The 18,070-nt window shown below is 48.8% G+C and overlaps 4 protein-coding genes across 4 annotated transcripts; 2 read left to right on the top strand and 2 right to left on the bottom strand.

The window, feature by feature from the left end:
- Nucleotides 1-293: 293 nt before the first annotated feature.
- On the bottom strand, nt 294-3,343 carry LOC128271846 (uncharacterized). The gene is made up of 5 exons (XM_053009510.1): nt 2,676-3,343; nt 2,284-2,471; nt 2,105-2,213; nt 1,710-2,034; nt 294-1,638 (listed from the first exon to the last, which is right to left on the bottom strand). The coding sequence occupies exons 1-5, from the start codon at nt 2,735-2,737 to the stop codon at nt 1,399-1,401; spliced, it is 924 nt and encodes a 307-aa protein (XP_052865470.1). The 5' UTR covers nt 2,738-3,343; the 3' UTR covers nt 294-1,398.
- A 392-nt stretch (nt 3,344-3,735) lies between these two features.
- LOC128274487 (NADH dehydrogenase [ubiquinone] iron-sulfur protein 6, mitochondrial) lies at nt 3,736-4,456 on the bottom strand. Its single transcript, XM_053012703.1, has 3 exons — nt 4,238-4,456; nt 3,976-4,155; nt 3,736-3,906 (listed from the first exon to the last, which is right to left on the bottom strand). Exons 1-3 carry the CDS (start codon nt 4,364-4,366, stop codon nt 3,838-3,840), a joined length of 378 nt encoding a protein of 125 aa, XP_052868663.1. The 5' UTR covers nt 4,367-4,456; the 3' UTR covers nt 3,736-3,837.
- A 210-nt stretch (nt 4,457-4,666) lies between these two features.
- Nucleotides 4,667-7,314, top strand: LOC128271153 (transcription factor SOX-4-like). Its single transcript, XM_053008593.1, has 4 exons — nt 4,667-4,757; nt 5,747-5,989; nt 6,054-6,674; nt 6,737-7,314. Exons 2-4 carry the CDS (start codon nt 5,752-5,754, stop codon nt 7,312-7,314), a joined length of 1,437 nt encoding a protein of 478 aa, XP_052864553.1. The 5' UTR covers nt 4,667-4,757; nt 5,747-5,751.
- A 1,274-nt stretch (nt 7,315-8,588) lies between these two features.
- LOC128271152 (sodium-coupled monocarboxylate transporter 1) lies at nt 8,589-14,712 on the top strand. Its single transcript, XM_053008592.1, has 8 exons — nt 8,589-8,634; nt 11,766-12,305; nt 12,384-12,435; nt 12,517-12,584; nt 12,658-12,812; nt 13,449-13,589; nt 13,650-14,631; nt 14,695-14,712. Exons 2-8 carry the CDS (start codon nt 11,766-11,768, stop codon nt 14,710-14,712), a joined length of 1,956 nt encoding a protein of 651 aa, XP_052864552.1. The 5' UTR covers nt 8,589-8,634.
- Nucleotides 14,713-18,070: the final 3,358 nt, after the last annotated feature.

Here is an 18,070-nt window from a genome sequence, read left to right as displayed (position 1 = left end):
TTAAAACTTAAGTTTTACAAAATCGCAAAATGCTCGGAAAGACAATCCCTCCAAAGAGCTGTTGGGTAGACATTTGTTGTTCTGTTTTTTTTTGTTCAAAGTACAAAATTGCACGTCACTCTTAAACACACACACATACACTAACTGATCGATGATCTCTGCCTTCCACCACCTGTGTCCCGCCTGTTCCAAGTTTTGCTCTGTACTTTGACTCAGTCTCACAAAAAGTCGCTCCTGGGCGCCCACTTGCCCTTCCACTTGCCGTCCACTGTTTTCTCATTCGACTCACTTCTCCCAAAACGACTCCGTTTTGTTAAATAAGAAAACAAAATTTACAGATACTAGCTAAAATTATATGCACACTTCTTAAGAGCTGTGAGCGCTTCCATCGTCTCCGTTTCAGTACTTCTCAGTGCAGTGTAACCTAACCCTAAACCCTTTCGCGTTCGCGATCTCCAGCCATCATCAGCTGCGTGGCATGTCGTCGTCGTCGTGACCTTCGTGCTCGTCCTTACCGAACTTAGCATAATTATTGATACTAGCAATAATAATCGTAATGATAACCGTAAGCATAATCACAATCATAGTGGACGACATGTAGCAGTCGCCATTAATGTCGCAATAGCTCGACCTCCTCCACCGGTGGCCGGGGCCGCCTAACGTAAAATAATATCACAAACTCAACCAGATTCCATTCCCGACCCGGCGCTGTCGGTGCGGATGATGGAACGGCGGTGGGTGCGTTCCCGCGTTCGGGTGCACTGGCACTAATCTTCATAAGCCGCCAAGGCCCACAATCGTCACCGTACGCGTCCACCGGTCACGGGAGGAAAACATAAGCATAACTCTGTCGATCGTGGAACGAAAGATCGGGCGGTCGTCGGTGAGTCGATCGTTTACGGAAAGCAGCATGGCACAGCACATCGCAGCAAGCGGGAACGCTACTACAGCGGTACCAAGCAACGCTAGCAGCAGCAGAAGCAGTGTGCGGCTGGCTTGGATCGATCGCAGAAGCGCCGCCGCCGGAGTAGAAGGTGCGAGAACGGGTTCGTGGGAATTCGACCGTTTTTTGTGGTTACCGTGAGTCGCTGGGCAGGCGGGAAAAGAGTGGAAAGAGAGATCGTTGCAGCAGCGTTGGCTGCTATCACTACTATCGCTGCTGCTACGGTTAATATTACTACTGTAGATACTGTATCGATCCTCAGTGCAAGGGAAACTACACGAAATATCCTGACGCCACGCCCCGCACTGTCGCCGGCTGGGCCCAAGCTGGTTGGACTGCTGCTGCTGACGACGTTCAGTGGGGTGCTGGTGGAGCAGGAAACTACTGACACGCCTCGGCCTCTGCCGATCATCATCTACCTTCAGCGTATCGTTACGTTCGGCTTGCGCGTGAAGTCACCAGAGGTTCTTCGGCAGCACGTAACCACCGTTGTTGAGCGCAAACTTGTCGCCAAGCGCCAGCAGAGCACCCGGCGCAGTGGCCGTTCCCAGCTTCCCTCCGGACGGTGGCCCACGATCGTCGGCTCCCTCGTACCCAGTAGTGATCGTTTCCTTGCGACCATCCTTCGTCGCAAGCGTTATAGTGGTTTGCGTATTGCCTTCGGAGTCGCGAACCGTACGACGAGTTTCGTAGGACTGTTGGAAGAACAATGGAAAAACGTTAGTGCGCCGGAATGTTTTTTGAAACAAATGCACTGGACACGCACCCCATCCGGGCGGCGAATCGTCTGCGAGATGATGCTTTGCCCGAACATTCGCGGTCCCTGGAATGCACCCTCGAAGATACCAACATCGTGGAAGCGCGAAGGGGAAGCTTTGTTGCGACGAGCGGCCGGAGGGAACTGCTTCGGCTGCTGCTGCTGCTGCTCCTTGATGCCGTGAATCCAATCCATGATTTTCTCCTCGTCGCTAAGCGGCTTGCGACGTTGGTTGGGTTCAGACGGCGTTTCGTTCTTCGGTTGCTTCGACAGCAAGTCCTTCCACTCGGGAGAGATGCGCTGCAGAAGCGAGTGAAGCTGATCGGCGTAGATCCTGCAAGCGGGGAGAGCAGTTAGGTTCTGTTCGATGTGACATGGAACGGATGGCGCGATGGAACACTCACACTCCATCGAGATCCGTATCGCATTTGGCTAGATCGTTTCCAGCGGCATCCTCGAAGCCGGGTTTCAAAAAGTCTTCCTTCAGATCGCGATCCAACAGCTTGGTACTCTCTTCGCGGTGGACAAACAAGAGTACAATATTATCTCAGTGCCATAAGCCTCAGTGCATAATCGTGCTTACCATCGTACTGCTCGAGCGATTTCAGCATGTCCTGCATCTGGCGCTCATAATGCTTCTGCATCTCGAGCGGACTGGTGAAGATCTGTACACCGTACAGCTTCTGGTTGTCGAACAGTTCATCGTCACTATCGTCCTCTTCCACCCAAATCGGTTTGCGGAACTCGTCCCCAAGAGATGGTTTTTTCTTGCTGCAAACACACGTCGGGGAGATGAGAGGTGAAAGCGCAAACATTGAGCCAATCGATTAGATTAGCGTCCGGTGCGAGAGGGAAAAGCGGCTACAGAGTGCCGATGGATGGACAGGTGATAAGGATGGACCACCACAATCGGGCTCGAAAAAAATGCCAGCCCATCCAGCGGTTTTTTGCTTTTGCCCCCCACAAACAACTTACCGATTATCGTCGTCGTCGTCCTTTCTACCGTCGAGGCCCATGAATTTTTTTAAAAGGTCCATCTTTACGACGCAAATTTTGACGAATTTGGGGGGACACGGGGGGGAAACGAAAACGGCCTAATCCGTAGGGCGCGATTAGCCAAAGGGAGCCTTGGCGGTGTTGCGATTCCGATTACTGATGTTTAGAGAGTTTGCTTTGAATGTTATCTCTTTATGATTTAAATTGTTCCGTTCGCTTGTGGGAGCCCGAAATGCTCCGCAGAGACGCAGCGGAAGGTGTGTGTTTGGGGGCTGTGTGTTGTTGAAAAAGTCACGTAGGACACTTGGTCTGTTCGCTTTCACTTTGCTTTTGGTCAAGTGGTCAACCGATTTGTTGATGAAATGTTATCTAGGCCGCGCGCGTTTTGCTGCTGGTACCGGTATAGTTTTCACAAATCGTTGGGAAACGCAAACAAAATGGAAAGGAACAGACTATACGGAAAATTGGAAGGAAACAGTGAATGGAAAGAAAGAATTTTCCACCACAGTAGGTGTGTTGCTTAGCGAGCGCACTACGCGTTTATTACGTTCTCCTGGACTTCCGACTGGAACTGGAGGTCACCTGAATGCGAAACTGAGGATTTCAAGGTTTTTTTGCGTTGATTTTTGCCAATCGAGCGGCTTAGCGTATTGCTGTAACGAAAGGTTCTAGAAAAGTGGCGTTCGCGAGCCGAGGAGGCGAAAATCGGTTTTAGCTGTCAAACAACAGTCGTTATCGGTTCACACAGGCCAGACGCAGGCGCAGCAGCCGTTGCATATTTCTTTGCTTGACAATCGAACGTGTGAGCGAGAGCGACATATGACCGTTGGGGTGGGATTAGAAAAAAGATGAGATATTGCGTTCGCGTTTGGTTTTAGGCAAATTTGCCCCGGATTTGCCGGATACTGTTGGTAAAAATGTTTTCTCATGGATTTATACTGATTAAACTTAACGTGGTGTCTTAGCAATTAGCATTAGCAATTGCTTCAACGACCTATCCTTATTCGCTATTCATAGCCAATTGGGTTTTAAATTGTACGCTATGAAGTATCATCGTGAATTTAACTTCTTTCGTTTATTTTACTAACGGCTTACAGTAAGCTGTTTCTTTCTTGTATAATTTACAGAACAGTACAGATTTTCAATGATGATGGTCGAGTTTCTCGAACCGCTGGCCACAGTATCCGCAAGCGTGGGCGCCTGGTTTATCCTGCAACGAAAGGGACAGTTTAAGCGTTTTCGCCTATCTACTCCGAGTTTTCCGTTGTTTCACCCTCACCAGGTTAATGTAAACCTTCGGGTGGCCAAGCGCGGGATCGGTACCACCGTCACAGCAGACGACCCGTTCCTCCGTTTTCACGATAGGTGTTTCGTCGATCAGTTTGATGGCCCAGTTCGGGTTCACCACTTTGGTTGCGTTGACGAAGCGTGCATTCCGGTAGTCGTCGGCTTCATAGAACTGTAAAACGGACACCGCGGTGAGAAAAAATACACCGTGCGGGCAGAGACTTGCGTAATCGCGACCGCGCTCATTCACCCACCTGGCCAGTGTGCGTAATTTCGTCCTTAATGATAGCACAGCGTGCGCCCAATCCTTGCGTGCTGATGGACCTGGAACCGATAGTGTTCACCAGTCGGCGTGCGGGCGACAGAATCATCCGAGTGGCCATTCTGGTAAGCGGATTTGTTTTCAAATCACTTTGTTTTCTTCCGACGATTGGACCAAAGAATCGATTCCGACGAACTGCACGCAAACTGTCAGATTTGACGTTCCGGATTTTGACAAACAGCTGGCTTTGTTTATTTCGTGGGTAGCTGAGTGATCAAAAATGGGTAGCGTTTGTTGGTAAATCGGGTAAAGGTTTCTTTGCGAGCATTTAGCGAATAGTATGAAAATTCTAATAACTGTAGCATAATCTTTACGATAAAGCCCGTGAAAAATGATCCTTTTGCCTGGCTCAAACCATTAGCTGGTTTAGAAACATCATTAAGGAGGCTTCGGCTCGCTGTCAAAACATTGCAAGCGCATACTAAAAACGCAGTGCAGAGCAACCAAAACAGGTGAGTTTTGGGAATAACATTTTCTCGCTTATTAACGACTTGTACCGGCCGTACCCGGTCGCGTTGCTGGTTTTAGGAGTCGCATTGGTTATTAGTCACATAAAGTCCTTCCGAAACCGCCCATGGACCGGGTACCAATAGGCAGCGTGTGCGTGGCAGGAATGTGAGCGCAAGAGAGGGGATAAAACCGTACCCGGGAGTGCAGTGAAAACATTTATCGGAAACGAAGAAACCTCACTGAAAGTTAGCATTCGTCGATCGTGTGGGGAGTTTGTCAGGAGTTTTATGCTATGGCAGTGAGAAAAAGTGACCACCTGCTGTGATAAACTCGCCCCAAAAACCTGCCACGGAAGTTAATTGTAAAATCACAGTCAAATCCCAGGTGCATTCCATTTGTGATGTTTTTTCTCTTGACCATTGCCATTTCCGATACGCGCATCTATGTGTACAAGTGAACTGAATTGGAGGGTTTTGGACTGATTTTTCACCGTTCTTTCTAAGTTTTCGCTACGTTCTGTTGTATTTTGTGTTATGTCACTGGCAGGAAAACAGTCATTCTTTCTTTTTATGGTAGATGAAAGAAAGTGGCGTGATTAATTTGCACGAGAAGATGCAAGGATCGAACATTCACCGTTTCTTGGTGACGAGAAACCGCGTCGGGCGCCTACTGTGTGCCCATGATTTCGTATGCTTGATGAGCGCGGTTGCTTGGTTCACGTCCCGAGTTGAAACGTGCGTGCACGAGAAAGTATCCATTGGGCAAGTCCAAGTAGGCCACTGGTAAATGGTTTCTCCGTTTGGACAAATTGTTCATTTGAAACCAACCGTCGTACGGCACTCCGTTGGTCACTGCTCTTATGTTCAATGTTTTCTTTGCTAGGTAGCGTTGTTCTAATTCATTGTACAGTTACGGGTTTCCACTTCTAGTTCAACGAACGTGAGTCCATTGCGTTTTACTTTAATGCAGTTTCTTGGTTCCTCCTTTGCAGTAAGCATGACGTCCGTCCAGAACCAGGAAGATCTCGAGGCCCGCATAGCGCGCATCAAGAAGCGGAATGAGGAAATCGAACAAAAGTACCGCGAAGCTGAGGAGGATCGGTTGAGGGCAATGAAGGAAAATGCAATGGTCGAGATCAGGCCACCGAAGGACGACGATTGGCCGCGGGAGCACAAGTACGATAAGGTCGATTTCAATTACGATCTGGATCCGGAAGCGCTCGCTCAGCTGGAAGGTATAGGGCGACTCAAAAGAGGTTTCGGTTGGATGTTTTAAAAAATGTTCTCTTTAACTTGCAGAGAAGAAAAAGGAGAAAAATGCCTTCATCCAGAAAATCGCCAAGGATTATAAGGTGTTTGCTGAAGGTGAGGGACCGCCTCCGGATCCAGCGTACAGTTTTTTGGCCGACGTTGAGCGGGATGGCGATAAAGCGTTAGCCGTGTCACCTGGGCAACCCAGCAATATTCCGAATGCGCCCATGGGCAACTCGAACGGAGCTCGAAGCCCACCAACCAGGGGAGATCATTTTGATCGCCGAAATCCGCACAACAGAAGTGGCCAAAGGCAAGGCGGACACGTGAATGGCGGTGGACCTGGTGGCGGTGGTCGAGGACGGGGAAGTTCGGGTAAGTCGCACCATGGCCATCACCATCCGAGCGTGCAGCGTTCGTACTCGACGAACGAACACGATGGATGGCGATCGGCTTCGGGTGAGCAGCAGAGGAAAAACCAAGGGTTCCACAAAGGAACGGCGGCCGCTCCGGAAGGGGGCGGTGGTCTGTGGAGACGAGAGCCATACATCGCGGACGGACCGGAGAAAGGCGCGAACGATGATGCCAGTACGCAAAGTGCGGCAGCAAAGCCGGAACCAAACTTGACAGTTTCGATCTCTCGCAATGGAGAATTTAAAAGTGTCAAAGGTAAGCAAGAATGGAACGTGATACTCTAGCGGGGGAATCACACAATGTGATGATCTTTTTAGTGACTACCCCACCCATCATCGGTAGTGGACGAGTTGGGCCCCGGCATCCACCAAAACCGCAGTTCCAGTTTCACGCTGGCCCGGGAGAAACACAGCACAATCACTCGAGGCAAGGCGGCGGTTCTCAGCAGAATCACTTACCTCTAACCGCTGGCCGTAAGCAGAGCGAGTCGACTGATCAATTCAATCGCAACACGACCGCACGGAAATCAGATCGTGGGGCCGCAGGTGACCAGCCCACCAGGAAAGCTACCGGTGGCCCTAAGGGAGCTAGCGCCGGAACGCACAAAAATGGCACGTCTAGCAGCGGAAGCGGTAGCGTGAGCGTTCAGGATCGTCTCAACCGCAACCGACAGCTGGGGGGCAGTGATAAGAACGATAATCACCTCAAACCATCCGGTGGCACTCCTTCGCATCCGGCACCGGTGTCCGGTGCAGCGAAAGCAACTTTCAAAGCGATTTCGAAAATAATCGAGAAGAACGCGGCAATCGATGAGCAATTGCTGCGCGATAATGAGAAACTAGCGTCGAAGGGAAAGGAGCTTCGGCTACCGCACCCAACAGCGGCAGAGCAGTAACAATATCCCGGAGGAGCACCGGATATCTTTTGCCTGCTAAACCATGCACACGCCACCATAAGATTTCATATCGTCAGGCACTCCGGACCGTGGTGGTGGCAACCAGTTGGCATGAATGAGGCCAAATTGGCAAACGCTTTGAGGCATCACATTTGTAAAACTATCGATCAACAAAAAACGGGGACCCGAAATGTGTCCACCTGGAGCGTTCATTATACTTGCCAGTGCCAAGTATAACAGCAACTTGTTTTGTCTCCCGGCGAACCTCTTCTCTACTATACGTTGACTCATTTTAACCCCAATGGTTCGCTGGGGCTGGTTCGTAACGAATTTAGCGCTCGAAGCACTTACCAAAATCGATGGAAGGGTTTCGAGAATCATTACTCACCGCCTCATATTTAAACGAAACAGCATTTAATTTGCAGTTCTATTTATTAACATGACGTATTCTCACTTGAGCTATTTTAACATTTTATTATCATTATATTTTAACCAAATGATATGATTTTACGCAAAAACGTAGTGTAGCTTCAAAGGTTTTAGTTCGTTTCTTGATTTGTCCACTTGCAGCAGATGCAAGGAAAACTCTGTAGAACCAGAACCCAGCGCGCTGACGAGTGCTGAGAGTGCAAATGGCTGCTGGTGGTTCGTGATTGTATATGATAAATTATTGCAAATATATACACATAAACACGCGCAATTGATAAATCGAATCGAGAGGTTTTGTTTTGGGTATCAGAACCCAGGAGGAAGTGGCAAATATTCGAAACCAGGAGAAGGTCGAGTGGTAAGTAGGCTTTGTCGAACTCAAACGCAAGGCAATGTAAATATTTAAACGCGCATCGTTTCTTATCAACGGGCACGTGAATGGAACGATCAATGTTCTAGCATGAAGACCGCACCGCTGTAATGTCCTTCCCTCGAATCCGGTAGCAGTCAGCCGGTGAAAAATGATGATCCATCTAGTTTGCGAATTTCAACCAAAAAAAGAGTAGGCTATGCTCAAATCCAGCAACAACAACGGCGACTAAGCATTTTGGTAGTAGTCGAACGGTAGTAGTAGTAGTAGTAGCAGCGTTGAATGTGTTGGATGAAATGACAGCTGGTATCAGCGACGGAAATCAAAACAAACGGCACGAGCCGAAGGGCTCATTTTAGCTGACGCGCGGTGCGAAACGGATTGGCTGCCACGCGAGAGGTTAGCCGCGGCCAACTCTTCTTAACCGCGGCCAACGTTCCCGTTCCCCGTTTTCGATCGTTGTTTAGAAGTGGTGCAGTGTCGGTGCGCGCGCGAAAAAAGGCACGGCCAACGGAAACAAGGTGAGCCGATGTGCATTTGTTTACTACTCAACGACGCAGGCAGAAGGGCCATTGGCCGCGGAATCGAGTGCGAGAGGGAAACTCGACGAAAGAATTCGACCAACGTTTTGCATTGCATAATGCGTTGCGCTCGGCCGTCCCAAGGTCCCAGCCGTCCGCTCTCGTAAGTAGGGCTGCCAAGTGTGTGCCTTCAACAAGTAGTTGCAGATTAGCGGACCGAGGAGCGGCGACGATTGAATTCGATTCGATTCAGCCGCCCTGACACATAATTGACCGCCGAAAACATCGGTCCCATCGGGGTGAGTGGTGATGGATTACCTTCCGTCGGCGCGAAGCAGATAATTTGCGTTGAAGATAGTAAAAGCGTAACCGTGCGAGTGCGTAATAAGCACATGGTACACTCGACACGCACACCACACACAAACGTTGCTTTTACTGGACACTGTGCCCCGAGGGTGCAAAGTTGATAATTACGACAGTGTGCTTCGATTGTTCACTGGAAAATGGGTTCAAACGGCGCGACGACCACCACAATGAGTTTTGCGCACTATGCAACATTTTGAGTCCAGCTTCTGACCAAAATCTGTATCTGTTTCGATTGTTTTCCAAAACGCAATGCTCACGGTTTATTTTTGAATCGTAAGCAGTCGTAGAGAAACCTTTTTCTCGCTGCCTACTTAGCATGAAACACTTGTACTTCAAAATGCAGACTTTTTCATTTAACTATTTTATGACGAAACCGTTCACATCCCATAGTGGATGCGACCAAGTCGCTCGAACGGCTTGAACGCATCGCCGCATACTCGCGAGCGATCGCGCCGCATTCGCGGAACCGCGATCGGTTATTGCGGTTCGTTGGTGTCGATCAGCAGGCGCAGTGGCTATCTCTGCGGAGTGGTTTTTTTTATTCGCCAGACGCTTTAATCGCCACAGATATTGTGCCGTTTCAAGGTAACCAACGGTGACAGTGCCTACTCTAGGGATTAAATTGTGGATCCGGAAATCGATCAGCGAATCCGGAAATGAAACGTGTCGTATTATAGTTATTTTAAGTTGCGATAGTATTTTTGGTTGGCGGGGCTTGATCGCAAGGTTCAATTGGTTGAATAGTGAAAGACATATGGAAAGGGCCCCTATACTGTTACTATTCTGCGCGACTAGAGCTGGAGAACGACAAGAATTTGCATACACGCAGCCTTAAACGGTCACATTAATTGAATTAGTAACTAAGTACTGTCCGAAGGCCTCCAAACTAGTGTCTGAATATATTATGCAGTGCGACAGGCATTACTTGCCATGTGACGATTGTCCGGCCGTGCTGGCTCTTTTATCCGGCCGTGCCAAGCGGTGAAAGGGACTGTGAATGAATATGTTTCCGTTTATCGTAAATCCCGTCGAGCTGAGAGGGATATTGTATTTGTTACCGAACTTTTGTAGTGCGAATTGGCGAGTGGTGTGAAACGCTTCGGGCGTGCGTCATAAAATAGTGTCGTCGTCGTCGTCGGCGGGTGGCGCATCGTTCTGCGAGTAAACATGCGACACCTTGAAACCGGCCCCTCTGCCCGATTAGAGCTTTCTTTACCAGCTAAACCGGCGACGGTGACGATCCTTCGTTTAAACTGCTTAAGGACACAATGTTGCACGTCACAAATATGTCGATACACCCAGCAGCTCAGGTTGTTTGCCGAACGGTGCATAAGGACTCTATAAATACCGTTTCTTTCGGTCAGCTCTTGCCGAAATGCCGAAGTGTTCACCGAGTTGCCAGCAACTCTCGGAATCGAAAACCGAAATGCGATCGGTAAAATGGCTGGGTCGCGGGTCGGAAAACAATTCCACGCGTAACCTTCACTTCATTCAGTGTCCGAGTGACCCAAGTGCCCAGCGGGTGTAACGTGGCAAGGGTTACAAGTACTTGATAAAACAACTAAAGTTTAGTACACGTACAAACCATAGTTTGGTGGGCTTTCTTTACGATTCGAAGCCAAAATGAGAATGCCGTGTTGATGTTGTGGAGAACTGGACAAACAAAACCCAGTTCGCTAATCAAAACGCTGGCGCTAGCGTTTAAAGTCCACCACAAATCGATTGACCATTCGAGGCCGTGGTTCCCGCATCCGTATCACGCGTATAGCATTAAACACAGCGATAGGTCATGACTCCCAGGTCTGGTGCAGCACATGTGTTTCGTGGCACGTTCCATCCGTTACTTGCTTGAATGTTTTTCAGCGGATGCTAATGATGTAAGGCGTTGTTTGCGGATTAAATTGACCCACTAGTTCTAGTAGAATAGAAAATTTAAATGGACCGCTTGAACGTGTTTCCCTGCTATTGATTGCAAGTGCTCCATTTGAATATTGGTCGAGTCAATGTTTAATGTAGGAATCCCGATGTCATACTCAATATAACCCGTTCCAGGCATATCTCCTGACTATGAAATATTGCGGAAAGCGAGGGACACTTACTTAGCAATTCAGATATGAGCCCTTTGATGTATCTCGCTATTGTTTATTGTGCCACAAAGTGATTTATACAGACCTGTTTCCAGGCCAGGCCTATCATTTGGAAGATGCGAGCGAAAATCTCTTAATTAGCAGCAAAATGACTTGTTTACATTGAGCACATCGTCCAACAACCGCGGTGGACTTTGACCGTCCAACTGGCACTCTAATTGTTGTCTCCTGGTCTCTCCGGCCAAGGCTTTTTTCCCTAGACGCGACGAACAACCACCGTCATTGGTGGCAATAGAAACCGTCTCGCCCCGTTTGCATTACCGGTTTCTGGTGCGAGAGATGGCCACGAAATTGTGTAGTCATTGCAGGGCTGATGCTTCTCGTTATCAGAGGCGCGCGACGCCGTCTATCAGTGGTTATGATTTTTTGCGGTCACCGCTTTCCGGCTATTTATCGCCGGACGAAGGTCCAAAGTACTATCTATGCAGTGACGCCTTGGCTTCCCGCTTTGCCAGCTATCGGCCCGATAAGTGGCACATGAATTGTGTTCTAACGGTTAATGAATTCACTCCCATGTGACATCGATTAGTCATCGTTTTCGGGTGTTTGATGAGTTAAGCGCCATACAGTGTCCTGAATTCTCTCTCTTTCTCCCTGTCGGTTCCCCGTGGCTTGCAGATGACGATCGCCAGAAGCACGTTGGCCGAAAGCCTCCGGGAGCTGTACCAGTTCAGTGTCGTAGACTATTGCGTGTTTGCGCTGATGCTGATCTTGTCGGCGGCCTGTGGTATCTATTTTGGATTCTTCAAACGTTCGACCGGTGCTGACGACGAGGTGACACCGGAGAGCAGTAGCAGCGATGACGACGAAAGTGGACACCAGCGGAAAAAGAAAAAAACCACCAGCACCTTCGGTTCGTCCACGATGGACGAGTATTTGCTGGGTTCGCGCAAACTGAAAGCATTTCCGGTGGCGATGAGTCTGGTGGCGGGCTACATTTCCGGCGTTACGATTCTGGGAACGCCGGCGGAGATCTACAACTTCGGCACACAGTACTGGCTGATAGTGCTGCCAATTCTGCTCATGGGGGTTGCCGTTTGCACCATCTATTTGCCGGTGTTTTGCTCGCTGAAGCTTAACTCTTCCTATGAGTATCTCGAGTTACGATTCAACAGCTACGTCCGCTCGATCGCTTCTGTGATGTTCGTCCTTGACGAGGTGAGCCCCTCTCCGTGGATGATGTTACGAGGTGGAGAAGCGTGTTAGCTAATTGATTTAAACTTTCCACCATAACAGCTATTTTTCCTCCCAATGATCATCTATGTTCCCGCGTTGGCCTTCAATCAGGGTGAGTTCTCTTCTAAGTGCGATCGGCAACCGATCGGTAGTGTACTGATTACATTTCTCTTTAATTCATAAACCTTCACAGTTACGGGGTTCAATCTCTATCTGATCGGTGCGATCGTTTGCGTCGTTTGCATCTTCTACACGCTACTGGTATGTGATGCCTTCCGCGGGTCAGGGGCACTTTTCCAACGCATTTTAATTCGATTGTAATGCTTTCTTCCAGGGCGGAATCAAAGCGGTGGTGTTCACAGATGCGTGGCAGGTGGTGGTGATGTTCATCTCCGTCGTGGTCGTCGTTATCATTGGTACGATCGCGATTGGCGGTCCCGATATCATCTGGGATCGGTCTCTTGACGGTGGTCGCATCGATTTTTTCAAGTAAGATTTGTCTTCAAAATTGTTCAATGGTATCGAGTTGGGAAACTCCAACGGAACACTTATCAGAAGATTGTTGTCTGTTCATTGCTTAATCTGTCCGTTGTTGGCGGCAGCTGATAAGATGCTGCCCAAATTCCACGTACACAACAATCTTACGATGTAAGCGAAAAGCATTTTTTGTTTTTATTGTTTGAGTTATCTGACAAATTGGGACCAATTTGCCTTTCAAGTGGACCATCAATTGGTCGCTTGCACTAGTTTTGTTATATCGAATACTGATTTCTATTGTTTATATTCTCGTGAATAGTTCCACGATGTGCTTCGGCGCACAATGCCGGTTCAGGGGGAATTTAGCTATCTCACCTCGGTTTACGATCGCTTGTTATTTTTGAAATATTTATGAGATCCACGATTAGTAGTGATTTGGAGTTAAGGGCTTGGCGTGTGGTGTTTTGATATTCGGGTTTAAATCGTGACTAGCGATTACAAGCCTTCAACACGCAATAGAACCGATTTTGCCTTGCAAGATAAAGTGCATACCATTTCGCATATCTATCAAGCCGGAGTTGAGAAAAAAATGTTGACCAAGATTTCTAATTGACCTTATTCCGTGTTCGATTCGTGTTTGATTCGTAGCATGAGTCCCTCGATGTATGAGCGGCAAACCTTCTGGGCGGTGCTGATCGGCGGCTTCTTCTACTGGACATCGTTCAACTCCGTCAATCAGACGATGGTGCAGCGCTACATGTCGCTGCCGAATCTCAAGAAAGCGAAACTGTAAGTCACACTAAACCTACTCGTAGTTTCGATTATCTTACAAAAAGGTGTTTTTTTCAGCTCTATCGCCATGTTCACCGTCGGCATGGGAGTGTTTGTGTCGGTTTGCTGCTACGCCGGACTGCTACTGTACGGCAAGTACTACGAGTGTGATCCGGCCTCGGTCGGGCTGGTGACGACGGATGATCAACTGTTTCCGCACTACGTGATGGAGGCGGTGGGCAAGCTAAAGGGCATCCCAGGACTGTTCATTGCCGGTGTGTTTGGAGCCGCCCTCAGTTCGCTCTCGGTCGTACTGAACTCTACCTCAGCCGTGCTTCTGGAGGATATCCTGAAGGGCTTGTTTCGCGTCAATCCGACCCCGTTCGTGGCGAACGTCTTTGTGCGGGGCAGTGTCGTTGTGCTGGGATTGGCCGCGATGGGTTGTTTGTTTATTATCGAAAAATTGGGCGGCATTTTGAGTGTAGCCACGTCGCTCTCTGCTATTGCCGCTGGAACTACGTGTGGCATTTTCACGCTCGGTATGTTGGTGCCCTGGAGTAATGCCAACGGGGCTCTGTTCGGTGGTATTTCCGGTGCGCTGCTGTCCGGGTGGGTCTCACTCGGCAGTCAGTTTGCTGGGGCTGCTGGAGAGATTGCCCCTCACAAGTTGCCCGTTTCGATCGACGGCTGCATCGAGGATCTGGTGACGAACATGACTTTGGTGAACCCAGTGTACCCGGACGAGGCGAGTGTCTTTCCGTTGTATCGATTATCGTACCATTGGATCACGCCGATCGGTGTGCTGACGGTGCTGGTGGTCGGTACGATCGTGTCCTTCGTTACCGGCCCTCGCGATCTGCGTCACATCGATCCGGAGTTGATATCACCGGTCATCCATCGCTTTTTACCGCAAGAATCGTTCGGAAACTATGGTACCACTAGCAGAACTGCGGACGGACCGCAGGCGAATTTTTGTGAGGAAATGCAACCCCAGAGCAGCGGCAGTGGTGTGGGAAGCGTTCCCTATGGAACGACGACGACGCTAGGACGAAGCGAACAGGTAGGTTACTCATGGTTACACCGCTCAATGATTTCCTGTAATACTTTGTCGTTCTAATTCTAGTCACCGAAATCTCGATGATGAAGCAGTACTCCTCTTTTGCTGACGTAGTCGATGGAGTAGTCAAAATCTACGGGTGAGATACGACAATCACTCATTACGAATCACTTGTCCGACCGAACGCCAATCTTCAAGCGATCGAGCGTGGGATTGACTGTCGTCGGGCAGAAATCATCTGCGCACGAGACAAACGAAAACAATGATGTCTCCGATGTCGCCATCGTCATTATTCACCAACTCAAGACTGTGTACAAATCATATCATTTGTGTTTACTTAAATCTTCCACTAGGTAGTAGGAAAAAGTATCATCGTTGCCAAATTCCAAAACCGTAGTCTTGTCCTGCGAGAGTATCTTTTCATTGGTTGTTTTTGGATTAGAAGCGTTCTTTTAAAAGTATTTTTCATTTCTATACTTTGTTCATAGTTCGTAATTCCCATATTCCCATTTGTATGGGGAATACACGCAATCTGTGATAGATTATGGTGCAAAGGCGGAAGCAGCAAGGTCGATCGGCGGGGGGTGACCCACGTTCTTTCTCCTGTCGTTGTTGAGGGCAGTTTGAGTGTTGTTTGGTTTGTTTGTTTTCGGCGCTGCGTAGTGTAGGCATTGGTTAGGCATCGTGTCTAACGCACCGTACTTACTGGGAATCGATGTTTTACGAAAATAGAAATAAGAAATGATATATTGAGAAAGATGTTCCCAAATTGGACTTATTTGATAAGGAAAGAAATTAGTCAGCTTTTTATACCGAGTTCGAACTGCGAATGCGAATTAACCACCATTCCTTACGAGCATAACATGTTTAGCGCTTGAAAGTTCCTTGAAAACACCATCCTGGGTACTTCTGATCCTCTCCATTGTGCGGGCTGCTGGTGGGAGTTGTTGCCTAAAGTTACACGAAGGAAAACATCGTTTCATTACCCTCATCGTAAAAATGGCTTCTCAGGGGTTTGATAGTTTTAAAATGAAACGAAAACTTTCGCCCCCTGTGTCGGTGGCCATCGTCGCTCAGGTTTTGTTTGCCGCTTTTTCTCATTAACATCGGTTTGCGAATCGATGTTCTTCGGTGCCTGAAGTGAACTATTTAAATTTATATGGCCTGATGCCTTCCGAAAAGTTGCTCCCGTTGCGGTGCCCGGTGTGTACGCTTAGAAGGAAAGTGGCTGCTAAAAGCATAAATTCCGCTCAACCAAGCCATCGCATGCGAAGTGGTGCCCCCGCTTCGGAAGGTAGAACAGAGCGTTAATTATGGGTACATTTTTCATCATCCCAAGTCAACCGTTTCCCCGCTGACGGTCCCCTTTTGCTGGCTGTATCCGGCTGAGGTTGAGGGTAGCTTCCTGCCGCAGAGATGCCGGCCACGTCTCGGTATCGCGCGGCACTCGTGGTATTTTGTTTCTAAAATCTCCACCAAATCAGAAGCCACTACTCCCGACGACGGCGGGAGTTGTGGACCTTGACGGGGACATCGCGCAAGAGTGACGCGACGCGACGCGAAGTGAGTGGCTTCCCTTGGACGCCGGAATTCCTGCCCACCGGCGTGGACGTGCAGATGGCCTGGTCGTGTCTGGTTGGAAAAACTGCAGAATAACTATCTTGTGGCTCGGTGGAAAATATTGTACTCATAATGAAATAAAACTTTGCTCCAGGAAGCCCATTTTTGGGGGACACACGCCGTGCAAAGTGGAAGGCAGGCACCGTCCGCCACATTTACAGCTCAAGACACGAGCGGACACCGTGTTTTTGGCGTGGCGTCGCACAGTTTCCGGCTTTGGCGATAGCGCTGGAAGGTGTTTTGCTCTGGGGCACCGTGTACGTGTTTGTGGCGTTTTTCCCGTCGACGATAATTCATCCTTTGTAAGGCTTTCGGATGCACGAAATGCGGGGAGTGCAGGCGCCCCCGCTGCCAAGGAAGGGTCTAATTTGACCGTCCCGGGGTTTCGCCGGTAGTAATCGGATAGAGCAGCATTGTTAACGGCAAGAGCTACTGCTTATTTATGGGTTCCCGAAGAAAGTTATGCATGGAAGTGGCTTGCGATAGTTTTGATAGGATGCATTTAGAGAGCACTTGAAAGCAGGGGAACAGCAATTACGACACAACAATTCGGTGGCCATTCCATGTGCAGCCCAGGCTCGTGGAAAGCTGGAAAATGGCTGGATTGCAATTTATGTGCCCATTCAGCACATTGAAGGCAAACCGTAGGAGAGAATCTACCCGTGCCTGTTACATAAAATAATCCTGAAGCCGAAGGTTTCACAATGGAATGGTTCGCCGATTTTTAAAGTCAAGTAGTATCAACGGAACCCCGCTCCGTACTTGGGTTTCGGGCAACGCACGGTGTTTGCATATTTTATGCGTGATAATGTTCCGGTTTTGATGAAACAAACCGCACATGCTGCAGAGCTAATAATTACGTTGATTCGTTGGTGCGAGCTTACCATTCTTTGCCAGGTGGACAGGTGCCGGTCGGGTTTTTCCTAAAAGGAATGATACTTCCGGCACACGTAATTCAGAAGGGATGACCACTTGAGCCACCTAAAGGGACTCCAACGGTTACAAGGATAAGGATACCTTTTCGTACGTCCCTCGTACGGGTTGTGTTGGACCATGCACAGCGTGTGGCTAGAGGAAAAAATGAATTAAATGAAGGTTAAATTAAATGTGTACAATTTATTCCATTATAATGATATGCAAATATGTTCCTAAGACTCATTCATTTCACTTGTTCAAATAAAGGATGAAAAGAAAAAACCGACCACGACCGGACGCTCCCGCGCGCTGATGAGCTAGCTGATGAGAGGGTTTTTCCAACCGGAAAATTCAACCCGTGTGTGTGTGTGTTTGGGTTGTTTGAGGCCATGGTAAGGGCAGGGTGTGCTGTTCTCCAGAGGCCAAGGCTCGAGAACGTCCGTGGCCACCGTGAGTGTTTTAGAATAAAATAAAATACCCGGATGATACCGAATACGGCGGGAGGAAACAAAAAATCCGGCAGTTTTCGAAAGGCAGCGGCCATAATGGGTGGCCAAAAAAAAAACAGAAATGAAACACCATGCCCAGGAACAGCGGGAAAAAGGTTAAATATTTAATTAACGCTACACATGTGAATGGTCGCCCGGACCCGGGACTGGATGAGGTTTAAAGTCACAGCACGGGGCCGGGACCTTCCGGTGGGTTGTAGAAAGTTTGCACTAAACGCACCCGAGCCGTTTGCGAAGAGTTATTTTTTTGTTTTGGACGTCCCTCCCGAAATGGCACACCGGAAAGGTTCAAAGGGTTGCATCTCCGGTGCGCTATCTCAAGGGCCGGTCAAAAGGTTCGGCGGCCCGGCGTTGAGGGAATGAAATAAATTTTAAACACATAATTATTTATACTAACC

This window comes from Anopheles cruzii, chromosome 3 (genome assembly GCF_943734635.1).
Source record: "Anopheles cruzii chromosome 3, idAnoCruzAS_RS32_06, whole genome shotgun sequence".
Lineage (NCBI taxonomy): Eukaryota > Metazoa > Arthropoda > Insecta > Diptera > Culicidae > Anopheles > Anopheles cruzii.
This window is presented reverse-complemented; position numbering and strand designations above follow the sequence as displayed.

Coding starts and splice junctions, on each gene's coding strand:
- LOC128271846 (XM_053009510.1), bottom strand. CDS start 2,737: ATGGACCTTTTAAAAAAATTCATGGGCCTCGACGGTAGAAAGGACGAC. Junction 2,035..2,104: donor GATACGGATCTCGATGGAGT/GTGAGTGTTCCA, acceptor CCCCGCTTGCAG/GATCTACGCCGATCAGCTTC. Junction 1,639..1,709: donor CGATTCGCCGCCCGGATGGG/GTGCGTGTCCAG, acceptor TTCTTCCAACAG/TCCTACGAAACTCGTCGTAC.
- LOC128274487 (XM_053012703.1), bottom strand. CDS start 4,366: ATGGCCACTCGGATGATTCTGTCGCCCGCACGCCGACTGGTGAACACT. Junction 4,156..4,237: donor AAATTACGCACACTGGCCAG/GTGGGTGAATGA, acceptor TCCGTTTTACAG/TTCTATGAAGCCGACGACTA. Junction 3,907..3,975: donor CGAAGGTTTACATTAACCTG/GTGAGGGTGAAA, acceptor CTTTCGTTGCAG/GATAAACCAGGCGCCCACGC.
- LOC128271153 (XM_053008593.1), top strand. CDS start 5,752: ATGACGTCCGTCCAGAACCAGGAAGATCTCGAGGCCCGCATAGCGCGC. Junction 5,990..6,053: donor AGCGCTCGCTCAGCTGGAAG/GTATAGGGCGAC, acceptor TTTAACTTGCAG/AGAAGAAAAAGGAGAAAAAT. Junction 6,675..6,736: donor AGAATTTAAAAGTGTCAAAG/GTAAGCAAGAAT, acceptor TGATCTTTTTAG/TGACTACCCCACCCATCATC.
- LOC128271152 (XM_053008592.1), top strand. CDS start 11,766: ATGACGATCGCCAGAAGCACGTTGGCCGAAAGCCTCCGGGAGCTGTAC. Junction 12,813..13,448: donor GGTCGCATCGATTTTTTCAA/GTAAGATTTGTC, acceptor TTTGATTCGTAG/CATGAGTCCCTCGATGTATG. Junction 13,590..13,649: donor AATCTCAAGAAAGCGAAACT/GTAAGTCACACT, acceptor TGTTTTTTTCAG/CTCTATCGCCATGTTCACCG.